Here is a 12,685-nt window from a genome sequence, read left to right as displayed (position 1 = left end):
AATTTTTGCAGTTTTTTTAGCCTATTTTTGTGGCAATTTTGCTGTCAGATTTTTACAGGGTTTTTTGTTTGTTTTTTTTTTGTTTTATTTTGTTCTACAGATACTAACTTTACAAAATATTTGTGATACATCTTGGAGAATGCAAACCTGTTATGGGTCAAAGTGAAGCATTTTAGAAAGCTACAATATTCTAGTTGTAAATGTCACCTTTAGGCTTTTATTTTTATTAAATTACCTTTAAAAAAACTGAAGTGTTTCCACAAACATTTCAACAGTGACCAGGCCTAAACTAGTGAACTACTTACCCGAGTTTTTCCTCCTCGTCTGTCCAGCTGAGATGCACTCGGTGTCGGGTTCGTCTCGGTCCTACACTCTGGCTGCTGACGTTGGTTTGTTGAGCAGAAACATAAAGATCGTGGGTCAGGATTATCCTCAGATGATGGAGGAGTCGTTCGGAGCCAGACTGCTGGTCGGCAGCTACTCCTGGGAGGGAGTCGACTACAGAGGTAGGAACACCTTCTAAACTGATCTATGTTCTGACAGAAGACTGTGTTTACTGCATTTATTGAGTTTAGTTTTGTAACTTTTGTTCCTCAAAGTCTGCAAAAACTAAAGCAATGAAAAGTAACTGAATAGATTTTCCTAAAACTATCATAAAATGTGACAACTAAAGCCATAGTCTGACCTTAAAACTGTAAAAATGCTCCACTTTAAGAATGTAAAGCTTCAATAAATTGCCTGAAAATTTTAGAAACTCCTCACATCTACACTTGGAACACCAAAAAGCACAATAAATGCCTTCCTAAGATCGATATAATGATGTTGGGTGAAGCCCAAATCATTCATTCATGCTTTGCTTTAAACTGCATCGTCCCTAACAAATAAAAATAAATTATAATGTTAGTTACCTGGAAATGAGCCTAATAGCTTGGTGCATTTGGTGCTTGACTCTATTATTCATCCTAAAATAAGATATTCTGACTTTTTTATTTTTTTGCAGCAAAGAACAAAACTCTGGATTTAATTTTTCACATTTCTCTCTCATGCATGGCTAAATTGTAACAAACTGAAGATTTCTTTTCACACTTAAGACCAGTCCATGGCTTCAGCATTCAACTCCAAAGTCCAGCAGCGACTAATTTCATTTCAAGTCTTTATGGCTCATTCCAGAACTGGAGGACATTTGGGCTTCAAAATGTTTGAAAAATAAACCTTCTCTTTTACAATTTTCTGCTCCATATTCATCAATAATAGCTAATAAACTATCAAAGGCTTGATTGGCTCAGCTTACACATCAATGGTAGCATTTTTATTCCATGTTTTATTTGTTGTTTGCTAACCCTGCTCTAATCACAGTAACAGGGTTGCTAATCCATGCTAATGTGATCTTTTTCTCAGCAGTAGAAGCTAGATATTTAGCTGCTGTTACTGCTGACCAAGAGGACAAACTGACTGATGGAAAACAGTCAAGAAAAAAGTCATAATGTGAGGCAGAGTGAGACTCTAGGAAAGCTGTTTGATGATGTTGATGCCAAAAACAAGACACAAAACAATAGAAATGAGACAGAAAACAGCAAACACAAGACACAAAAGACAAAAACTAGACACAAAATGAGAAAAACAAGACACAACCGACAAAAACGAGACACAAAACGACAAAAACAGAACAAAAAACAACAACTGACAACAACAAAAAATGAGACACAAGAACAAGACACAAAATGATAAAAATGTGGCACAGAATGTGAAAAACAAGACATAAAACGACAAAAACGAGACACAAACCAAAAAAAAACGAGATAAAAGGAGAAAAACGAGACACAAAACCACAAAAACGAGACACAAAACCACAAAAACAAGACACAAAATGATAAAAATGAGACACAAAAGCGCCATCAAGAGGATTGTTGTGGGACACATGTTCCATACATAATAATTATTATTTAAAAGATTATGTCGATTAAAAAAATATTCACACAATTACCAGAGACATCAATGAAAAAAATAATACCAAAAAAAATTTAATTTGATTTAAATTTCATTTTAACAGTTTTATTTGAGATTCAGTTTGGTCATTGGGGGAGTGGGACAAGAGAAAAATGGAATTTTAAGGGGAACTCCAGACTTATTTAGCATTTTTAAAAATATTTTCTAACTTTCTCCATCCTAGTTTTTTTTAGATTTGGTCTCAGGACAAGTACATTTACACAACAACTGCATGTTTTAGTATTTTGTATGTGGATTAATTGAACTTTGACATGTAGGGTGTAAAATGTCCTCCACTTCAGGAAGAACCCATTTGTGTTTCTTGCAGTGGAGACAGTCAGCAATTTTGGGCTCAACAGACATATGAATTAAACAGAAATTAGATATTTTATACCCTGTACAGACAGCTTTCTACAAGTAGCCTATAATCAGTGTCTCTTCATCATATTTTCCTCCTAAAGGCAAAGCTCAGATCAAGAACGTGGAGTTTTATCGCTCCGGTCAGGAAGGTTGGACCGACTACAGCGACCCACGATACTCTTTGGCCTTTGTCAACCTGGGAGAGGTACAGCGACACACTTTACCACCTGAATATCACAGGAAAACAGGCAGGAAACTGTTCTGGAGGAAAGAAATTGATGAAACTATCTGCATCAATATGCTGAAATGTGAAATCTTGAAGTGCGATGGTGCCAGATTTGTGCACAAAATGATAAAATAATATTTGTTTTTAGCATCTAACTGGATCAAACAGGAGCAAGATCATTGTCCTTATAACCATGATCTGTTGCTCAGAGGAGAAAGTATCTGTGAAATATGAAATAAATATTGTTTTCTTGTGCTTAAAGGTTTCAGGAGGAGAGTCGTACGTTAAGGGTTGTGGTTTCCATGACGGCTTCTCTCCGGCCATCGGCGTCTTTGGGACCGAGGGTCTGAACATCGATGACAACGTTGTGTATCACACAGTCGGAGAAGGTGAATGCTGCTTTAAAGTACTGATAAACCACCAACAACAACCTCTTTTTTACAAAATTTACCTGAGATCATCTGCCTTTTTGCTAATTTCGTTGTGTTTAGCTAATCAAAACAGCTATTTTACATGAAAAACTAAAGCTCTCTCCCAGAAAAAAGTTGTTTTTGGGGTTGGGTTTATTTCATGTTTATTGGATGCACCACTTCTTACAGGAACATCTTGATTAAATACATTGTGTTTGTGTTTGCAGCTTTCAGGATTTGGGGTAATAATATAACCGTGAGGAGGAACCTGGTGATGATGTCACTGTGGCCGGGATCCTACCAGGACAGAGAGGAGCCCTTTAACTTCGACTGGAACGCTGCTATCGAGGTTATTTTACTTAAAATACACCATAAATCACTTAGAATCATAAAGAAAACTTAACAAATATTCCATGTATATCATGGTAGTCTTGAATTTCCAATGACTCCTGTAACTCTGATGGCATCTTTCAAACAGAAGAGTCTTTGTCACAGCAAAACAATCACCAATTTTGGTTCTTTCATAGATTTATTATACATTTTATGGAAATACTGTCCTGTTGAAACCCATCTGTGTCCAAGATCAACCTTCTGACTGATGATTTAGGTTTTCTAGAAGAATTCTTCATAATTTAATGATGATACTGCCACCACCATGCTTGATGGTAGGTTTCGTGTTCGTGGGGTTAAAAAAAACAGACCCGCCCAAGACAGTCTGAAATCAGTCCAAAGCCAATCCTTAAGAGGTTTAAACAGCATAAAAACACTGAAATCATCTGTATAGCAGTCCAAAGAATATTCAGAACCAGTCAGAATGCAGTCTGAAACCAGTCAAAACCAAAACTGAAACTAGTTTAAGAAACGGTTCAAAATCAGTCCTAAAAAAGTAAACAACCAGTGCAAAATTGGGACTAAAACCAAACCTAAACTACTTGTTAAAAAAAGTCCAAGACCCGCCCAAGACAATCTGAAACCAGTCCTCATCCAGGACCAGATCCAGAGTAAAATAAATCCTAAATCAACTTTAAATCATATCCAAAACCAGAAGAACCAAGACTGAAACCAAACATGAACCAGTCCCAAGAAAGTCCAAAACCAGTCCAACATGCAGTCTGAAACCAGTCCAGAAGCACTTCTAGAAATCCCCAGAGCATGATACTGCCACCACCATGCTTGATGGTAGGTTTGGTGATCTTGGGATTTAAAAAAGACCTGCACAAGACAGTCTGAAACCAGTCCTTAAAAGGTCTAAAACCAGGACCAAAATCAAACCTAAACCCAAAAAATGTTCAGATCCAGTCAGAATACGGTCTGAAACCAGTCCTAAACCAGTTGTAGAAACAGTCCTAAAAAGTCAAAAACCAGTGCAAAATCGGGACCAAAGCCAAACCTATACTACTTGATTCTTGACCATCCTGACCAATGGTCTCTCAGCAGCAGGTGATAGTTTGTTTTCTACCTGATGGTGGCAGTAACACAACTGGACCATGAACTTTATTCTGACAAACAGATGATTCTGGATCTGAAGCTGCTTTGAAATGGCTCCAAGTGACTTTCTGACTTATTCACGTGGATGATTTACTTTTCAGACCTTTGCCGAGCTCCTCAGACTTTCCCACTGTAGTGTTTGAGTCTAATGAGTGGATCTAATGGGTTCTATTTAAACTGGCTCAGAGGAGTTAGCAGCTGTAGTCAAACATAATCACTCATTAGAAGTTAAGAGGCCATGAAACTAAAAAAAAGCTTAACAAAACAACTTTCTACATCACCAAAACTGATCATTTAAGTTGCTGTATGTATGTATGTTTTTGACCCATATTTCCAGAAGACCTTGAATAAATCTATGAAAGAACCAAAATGCAGGATTGTTTTGGTGACAGAAATGTATGTTTAAATGATTCTATCATAGAAAATTAAGAGTTACAGGAGTCATTGGAAACTAAAAACTGCCATGATATAGTTTTTACAGGTGTATGCCAATTTTTGTTCACATCTGTGTATTTTAGATATGCATCCCTATATTTACGATCTGGAGTGTTTTTTTTATTATTTTTTTTTAAATATCAGGTCAACGAGGGGACAAACGTCGTGCTGCAGCACAACATCGTGGCAGGTTATGAGAGAGTGGCGTATCGCATCGATGGAGAACCATGTCCAGGTAACAAAAAACACTTCAATAAAACAAACGTTTCCACGTTGGCCTGAAATTTGAAACATTTCTGAACAGTAAAGCAGACTGACAGAAGCTGTATTTTCCCGTGCAGGTAATGTGAATAATAATGAGAAGTGGATTCATAACGAGGCCCACGGCGGCCTGTACGGAGTCTACCTCAACAAAGACGGTTTGCCCGGCTGCAGCCTCGTCCAGGGTTTCTTCATCTGGAGGAGCTTCGACTACGGCATCTACTTCCAGGTATGAACACTGAGCTTCTTCTGCAAATGATGTCAGGAAAGGAAAAGGAAAACTCTAGATATTTACTCTTCAGGTAAGTGTGATTTAACTGTAGGAAGGTTCTAAGACTTTAAATCAGTCGTTTAGGTTTATTGATATTTTCAAATGGCCGGAGTTGACCAAAATGTTGTACATGTTATAAGATGGACAACAACTAAAAATATGTGCAAAAGACAGAAAAGACGACAAAACTAGGTAGAAACTTATCAAATCAATTCATAAAATAAATATAAAATACTAAGAAATAAAACAGAACAGCACAAGAGCTTGGAAGATCAAACTCTAGATTTGATAAAGTATAAAACACTTAATACTTACATGCCTAAGTATTAAGACCACCAAGAGCAACCAAAAGCCATCGACAAAGAATGCGACTTGACATTTTCCTTTAAATTGCCAGTGGTGGAGGAACGTTTGATTGTGAGAGGGAGGCTATACACCAAACACAAACCACCAATGACAACATCTTTCCAAAATGTACGAGAGATCATCTGACTTTTTGCTAATTTTGACACATTTAACTGCAACATTTTACTTGAAAAAAAAAGATGCACAGCTCTATCCTGGGAAAATAGTTATTAATATTATAACTAGTCAGCTAAATTTGTATTATACTCTACCATTCAGAGGTTTGGGGTCACGTAGAAATGTCCTTATTTTTGAAAGAAAAGCAGTTTTTTTCAATCAAGATAGCATTAAATGAATGATAAATCCAGTGTAGACATAGTTAATGTGGTAAATGACTATTGTAGCTGGAAACAGCTGATTTTTAATGGAATATCTCCATAGAGGTACAGAGGAACATTTCCAGCAACCATCACTCCTGTGTTCTAATGCTACATTGTGTTAGCTAATGGTGTTGAAATGCTAATTGATGATTAGAAAACCCTTGTGCAGTTATGTTAGCACATGGAGAAAAGTGGGAGTTTTCATGGAAAACATGGAATTGTCTGGATGACCCCAAACTTTTGAATGGTTGTGTAGGTCAACTTTAACTAATGTCGAGCAACTTTAATTCCAGCACACTACCATTCACAGGTTTGGAGTCACTTAAAAATGTCTTTACTTTTAAAAGAAAGGCAGTTTTGTTCAATGCAGATAACATTAAATTAAGCAGAAATCCAGTCTAGACATTGTTAAGGGCAGGGTGTTAAACTAAATATTCAAATTAGTCAGGTATATCTGTGGTCTTAATTTTAATATTTAGCTGAGTCACATGCATTTTGTTTTTATAATTAATAAGATTGTAAGGTCTTAATTTTTATAATTGAATTAGTCCACTAAATTAATGATATTGTTGCTCTTAAAATGAATATTTAAACTTTTTTGTTCAGCTTGTTTTTCTATTTAAAAGCATTTTGGGTTATTGCTTGTGGTTTAAAAGTGCGAAATAAATAACGATGACTTAACTACAGCATGTTCATGGAAAAAGGTAGGTTTTTTTTTTTGTTTTTTTACAATTTTTTTTACATTTGCTCAGGTGACATTCCTTAAACATGAGTCTTGAGATTTGTTTACTTGAGAAGGTTAAAGTTTCGGTTCCTTGACGAAATAAAGACGCAGTTGCATCTAGATTATATCTAAAAATGACAACAGATCTCCGTCCTCTTCCTCTGCAGACCATCATGAACATGGTTATTTCCAACGTGACGCTGGTGGATAACGGCATGGGCATCATGCCGCTGACCTTCGCTCCTCCTTCACTGTCTCACGCATTCGCTGATAAAACTGTGAAAGTCCAGGTGAGACGTTTTCTTCTGACTAACTGATTAACCTGTTGTTGATTAGCCGGGAATGATTTTAATGACGCATTTTAAAATCCTCCTCTTCCTCCAGAACTCGCTGTTTGTTGGCAGCAGCCCGAACTTCAACTGTTCTCTCGGTTTGGACGTCACTGACTTTAATTTGGCCACCAGCGCCAGCCATCGAGCTCCTAGACCTCCGAAAGGTGCCTCATAAAACACTAACATACACAGATTTATTTAGAGGATATTCATATTTTAATTTAGGTATACTGTGTATGTAAAGAATGTGTGAGGAATTTTAGGTTTGCTTTTGATTTGGAACATGTAATCTCACTGAAAATGGCTGTTTTTGTTGTTTTAATGGATACATTCTGTTAAAGCTCATAAAAAAATCATCATTTATTTAACTGATGTCTCTGTTTTCACTCTTTGCAGGAGGCAGATCTGGAGTCTGTTGGCCAAACTTTGCTTCCGCACACAACACTGCTCCAGCTAAACCCCACCACCTGAACATGAACTACAACGCCATTAAAGGCCTGATGACGGTCAAAGGTGGGTTCAGGCACACAGTTTTGGGTTTAAAATGGTTTTTAAAAATGTCAAAGCTTCTCCTCGTGTTCCTGAGCCCTTATTTTTTTGATATTCTTCGTCCTTTCTAGACACGACGTTCGTAAATTTCCGAAACGTCTGCTCCGGTGAGACGAACTTCATGTTCATGACCAACCCTCTGAATGAAGATCTGCAGCATCCAGTGGAGGTTTCAGGACTGACCATCACTGACAGCACAGAGGAGGCTAAAATCTTTGTTCACAGGGCTGATGTGGGGTCAGTCAGTGCACTTTAACTGTTTATTATTTTTTAGATCCTGTGGTGCTAATTTTTATATTTATTTCTGGTATATATTGTACTTTACCTCACTATATTAACTTTGTCTTCCTGTAAAGACTTTGCTCAGGGTGTTGCAAATTCGCATTTGTTATAAACGCTGTTATACCTGCACCGGACAGCTGTTTTCAGTTTAGCTTTAGAAACTGCATCTGTCCCTATGAAATAAACCATAAATAAATGAACTGATATTATATCAGACATCTTGAAATGAAATAAATAAGTTGTAGCATTAAAGATGCTACATTCAGGCACGTTTTGGCTGAACTGGAGGCAATGTACACAGAACCGAGAGGGCATGACAAAATAAATGTAGCATGGCTCAACAATGATATACAGGGGGTCCTTGACTCACGGAGTTCTGTTCCTACGGATCAACATAAGTCGATTTTCACCGTAAGTCGGAACTCTGACAAAAATGTAAACAAAGCCGTTACGTGCGTCATGATATTGATCAGTTCTTCAGAAAAGTCATGAATACCAACGACTTTCATGCATGTATGAATCATTTTACAAGAAGATAACAGAATATGTTGCACTGTTTTTACAACTTGATCTCCTTGATCACGCTTGGGAGTCTTAATAAAGGGCAAAAAGTTAGCAAATGTAGCACAATCCAAGGTGACATACAACTGGCGAATGGAAACAAAACCGTCTTATAGCGCTGCGTGACGACGTATTTGTCCGCTCCACTCGCCAACTAGTTCCACCTAAGCAGTTCTGATGTAACGACGGAACGCCATAGGTCGAGGACGTCGTAAACCGAGGACCCCCTGTACAGAGGAGCCGTTGGACGATACATTCTGCATGATGAAATATCCTTCCAGAGTTGCAATGTAGTGCAAAAAAGTTTGTTTGTAGAGGCTGTAAACAGTAAAGCCACCATTTTTTTTTGCCAGTATTGGTAACACCAAAAAAATTTGGACATGTTACTGCCTTCAAATTAAACTTGTGAGGCCGTAATTACAACATGTGAAGTTGTGCACACCGCTGCTAGCATAGATGTTGAGAAACCATTGAGGCTAACCATTTAGCATGCTAATGAGCAGGTAAGGCATAATGACAAGAAGAGGCCATTGGATATCTTGACATTTTCCTCAGACGTGATAAAATCAGGAAGAATAACTCTCTATGACTAACATTACTATATATTTTTCACCACCTGCCAAAACAGGACTTCCATGGCCTTCTGATAATGTTAGCAAACACATCATAACTTGTGAGCTTTCGGTACACAGTAAACCCTTTGAAACACCCATTTGAAAGCAGCAAGAGTAACCAGATTATGTTCTCAAAGTTGTTTTCCAAATTTGTTATTTTTAAGATTGTACTTGTCGGCTCACTACTGCACATTTTAGAATGTAAATCAACAAAACAAAGTGTATTAGTCTTTCAAAACCTTTAAAACTATGGTAGAAGATTGAGTCTTTTCTGCTGTTTTTATTTAAGCCTCTGACAAAATAATACCAATATCTGTTTCTGTGCCTCAGTAAAGTAAACCCTGCCGACTGTGTGGACATGGAGTGCGATGCGAAGAAGAAGACGATGGTGAAGGACTTGGACGGGTCGCTGCTGGGAGCAGTGGGAGCTGTGGTGCCCCAGTCCGAGTTCGAGTGGAACGGAGATCCCAGGAGGGGCCTCGGCGACTATCGCATCCCCAAAGTCATGCTCACTCACCCCAGTGGCAGCCGAATCCCGGTGGAACAGATCGCTCCAAACAAAGGTAACTCCGCCACAGGAGGGAATGTGAACAGATTTGCATTCTGATTTACAACGGGAGCTGGTAATGGAAATGAAAAAAGAGTTTCAGCTGGCATCAGCTCCACCACTTTCTTAATATTCTAAAAAAACTAAGCTTAAATTACTGGTAAATTAGTGCAATAATCATCCATGCATTCAATGAAATTCAAGCCACTGCATTCAATTTAAACTGTTAGCTCACAACGAATCATGACATTTATTCTGCAAAAGGATTTTGTCTTTGACCCCCTGAATCCCAAAACCCACCACAGGGTTTTAAGGCATGTTCTCCTTTCAAAAATGCCAAAATGACACCATTTATCACAAAATATAAAGTCACAAAATATAAAAATAGAAAGAATCGTTGGATTTTCAACTTTCAATTTATCGTCTTTGGATGTATAATTTGCTGAATTGTAGTTTCTTCAAATTTAGGCTTAAAATGGTGGTATTTCATTGTGATACTTAATATATATATGTGTGTGTGTGTGTGTGTGTGTGTGTGTGTGTGTGTGTGTGTGTGTGTGTGTGTGTGTGTGTGTGTGTGTGTGTGTGTGTGTGTGTCGTTCAAAAAATTGCAATAAAATGCAGAAAAAGCTGAACATTCAGCACATCTGAACTGCAATCAATCTTTTCGGCTGAACTGCAGGCAGTGTTTAAGCAGAGCAAAGACGAGACAACAAGAGAAAGCAATAATATAAATGCAACATGGCTCAGAAGTGGTTTACAGAGGAGTACATTGTCAGCAAGTCCTCTGGAGATACATTCCGCATGGTGTAATATTCTTCTGTACTTATTGTACAGAGCGTGTGAAATAAGTTAGAGGTTGTAGAAATATAAATATTAAAATATCTTCAGCATATAGAGACACGTTTTTATAAGATGCTAACATCTGTGGACACTTGAACTTTGAATTTATCAAAGGTATTCAGCTTTGCTTTGTGTGTCATAACTCACTATGCTGCACAGAAGACATTTCTAAGTTCTCTCTTCTTCTAGTCATGGTTGTTCTGTTTCCATAGAAGTGCAGGACTTTATATTGTACTGAAAAATGAGTCCACAGTGAGGAAAAAACCCCAGAAACTGCTTGGAGACCAGAGGGTCAAATTCATTCTTAGATTGCTTTGTATGCCTAATGATTAAAGATATTGTCCTGCCACCAACAGTTAAAAACTTAGAAACCTTTACTCTCCTGTCTGATCGTTCTAAATATCATTATATTTCTTTGAATGTTGTGTTCAGGTGTGATCAGGAAAAGCTGCACCTACATGAGTTCCTGGCAGAGCTACAAGTGCTTCGATCTGAACTACAGGATGCTGGTGATCGAGAGTCTCGACTCGGACACGGAGACCAGACGTCTGTCGCCAGTCGCTGTGCTCGGAGACGGATTCGTGGATCTGATCAACGGTATTAAGAGTTTTCATGGTACAGCTCCACTCTGAAACAGTGGAAGAAAGTGTTTTTGATGCGGTTATGTGTTTGTGTTCAGGTCCTCAGGATCACGGCTGGTGTTCAGGCTACACCTGCCAGAAGAGAGTGTCTCTGTTCCACAGCATAGTGGCCACCAATCACTACTTCGATGTCTTCTTCACCAGCGTCAGTCCACAGAAGCTCCGGCTCATGATGCTCAACGCTGATCCATCAGAGGTCGGTGCATATTTCATACAACTGCTCTGATCTCAGTGTTTTAATAACTTAGTTAAAAAAGTTCTCGGCCTCACCAAAAAACGACACGATTGTTCTTGAATTATAGTTTAACATAGCGTCCTTTAACTTCAGTGCACTTGATCCACTGATGTTTAGGCTTCCAGAACAAGGTCACATCTAAAAACTCAATGACATGGATGAGAAATCACTTACTGTACTAAAACACAGAAGATCACTTGGCCGACACTTGTTTGTACTTTTGAGAATGTGAAGAACCAAAGTGTTTCCACTGTTTGTTTTGATTCTTTGCTTCAGGATCAAAGTGGTGAACCCAATAAATATCCTTCTGTCCTACCCTGGGCTACAAATCTTTTGGATCATCCTGAAAATGAGCAAAAATTTCCATTTTCTTCTGCTTTTGATCTGGTCTTGACGTTTCTAAACGTCAACAAGGTCTAATTGGTCCAAAAAAATATACTCTGAATTGTAATAACCAGTTTTTACAAAAACACAGTTTTAAAAATGATGAGTAGGTTTGATGAAATCTTTAAAGAGAAACCAATCAGAAAGATCACTGGAGATGGTAAAATTCATTGAAAAAGAGTTTACTGTTTTCTATCGAGACAGCAACACCAACAAACCAAAACTGGTCCCAGGAGAGATTACATGAGAGAAGATAAACCCTTATTGTCATTTCACAGTCGTACTTTTGTACAATAGTACAATGAAATTTGAGTCTTGTTGCTAAAAAAGAAAAACATGCAGTTGTCAAATAATAACAAGCATATACAGTTAACATATCAAATATGCAGTTGGCAAAAAAACATTCTAAACATATCAAAATATCACAATACAATTATCAAAAAGAATGAAGGTTATGTGCATAATATATAAACATTGTATGCATCTATCCAGATAATGTGCAGAATAAAGTGGGCAGTAAAGTGACAGCAGGATATAATGAGCTATAAGGTACAGTGATCATCACAATTCTAATAAACCCTTGCAGAGCCGTCAACACTTACCCGATATTTGGCCCAAGGTTTGACTTTTATATCACTCTACATATAAAATACAGAAGGTTTGACCCTGATGTGACTATAAAGAAGATTCCAGTGCTGACACACATAAAACCCTCCAGTTAAGGTCAACGTCTGGCACCCTGTCAGGTCTTATTCTACAGCCTCATTTGAGTTTGTTTTGTACTCTACAGTGTCAGCCTTTAAAGTAAATG

At 37.8% G+C, this 12,685-nt stretch overlaps 1 protein-coding gene across 2 annotated transcripts in view; it reads left to right on the top strand.

Annotated features, from left to right (window-relative positions):
- LOC111568986 (fibrocystin-L-like) overlaps positions 1-12,685 on the top strand; it is a 92,979-nt gene that overhangs the window by 74,272 nt on the left and 6,022 nt on the right. For both annotated transcript variants that reach the window (XM_055017593.1, XM_055017592.1), the window contains exons 59-71: positions 333-506; positions 2,448-2,551; positions 2,835-2,961; positions 3,210-3,331; positions 5,050-5,140; positions 5,247-5,395; positions 7,054-7,176; positions 7,271-7,382; positions 7,615-7,731; positions 7,839-8,004; positions 9,555-9,787; positions 11,047-11,211; positions 11,294-11,451. In XM_055017593.1, coding sequence (XP_054873568.1) covers positions 333-506; positions 2,448-2,551; positions 2,835-2,961; positions 3,210-3,331; positions 5,050-5,140; positions 5,247-5,395; positions 7,054-7,176; positions 7,271-7,382; positions 7,615-7,731; positions 7,839-8,004; positions 9,555-9,787; positions 11,047-11,211; positions 11,294-11,451 — 1,841 coding nt within the window. The remainder of the gene's footprint in view (positions 1-332; positions 507-2,447; positions 2,552-2,834; positions 2,962-3,209; positions 3,332-5,049; positions 5,141-5,246; positions 5,396-7,053; positions 7,177-7,270; positions 7,383-7,614; positions 7,732-7,838; positions 8,005-9,554; positions 9,788-11,046; positions 11,212-11,293; positions 11,452-12,685) is intronic.

Source organism: Amphiprion ocellaris, chromosome 15 (genome assembly GCF_022539595.1).
Source record: "Amphiprion ocellaris isolate individual 3 ecotype Okinawa chromosome 15, ASM2253959v1, whole genome shotgun sequence".
In the NCBI taxonomy this organism is placed as follows: domain Eukaryota; kingdom Metazoa; phylum Chordata; class Actinopteri; family Pomacentridae; genus Amphiprion; species Amphiprion ocellaris.
Note: the sequence above shows the minus strand (reverse complement) of the source record. Positions and strands in the feature narration are given on the sequence as shown.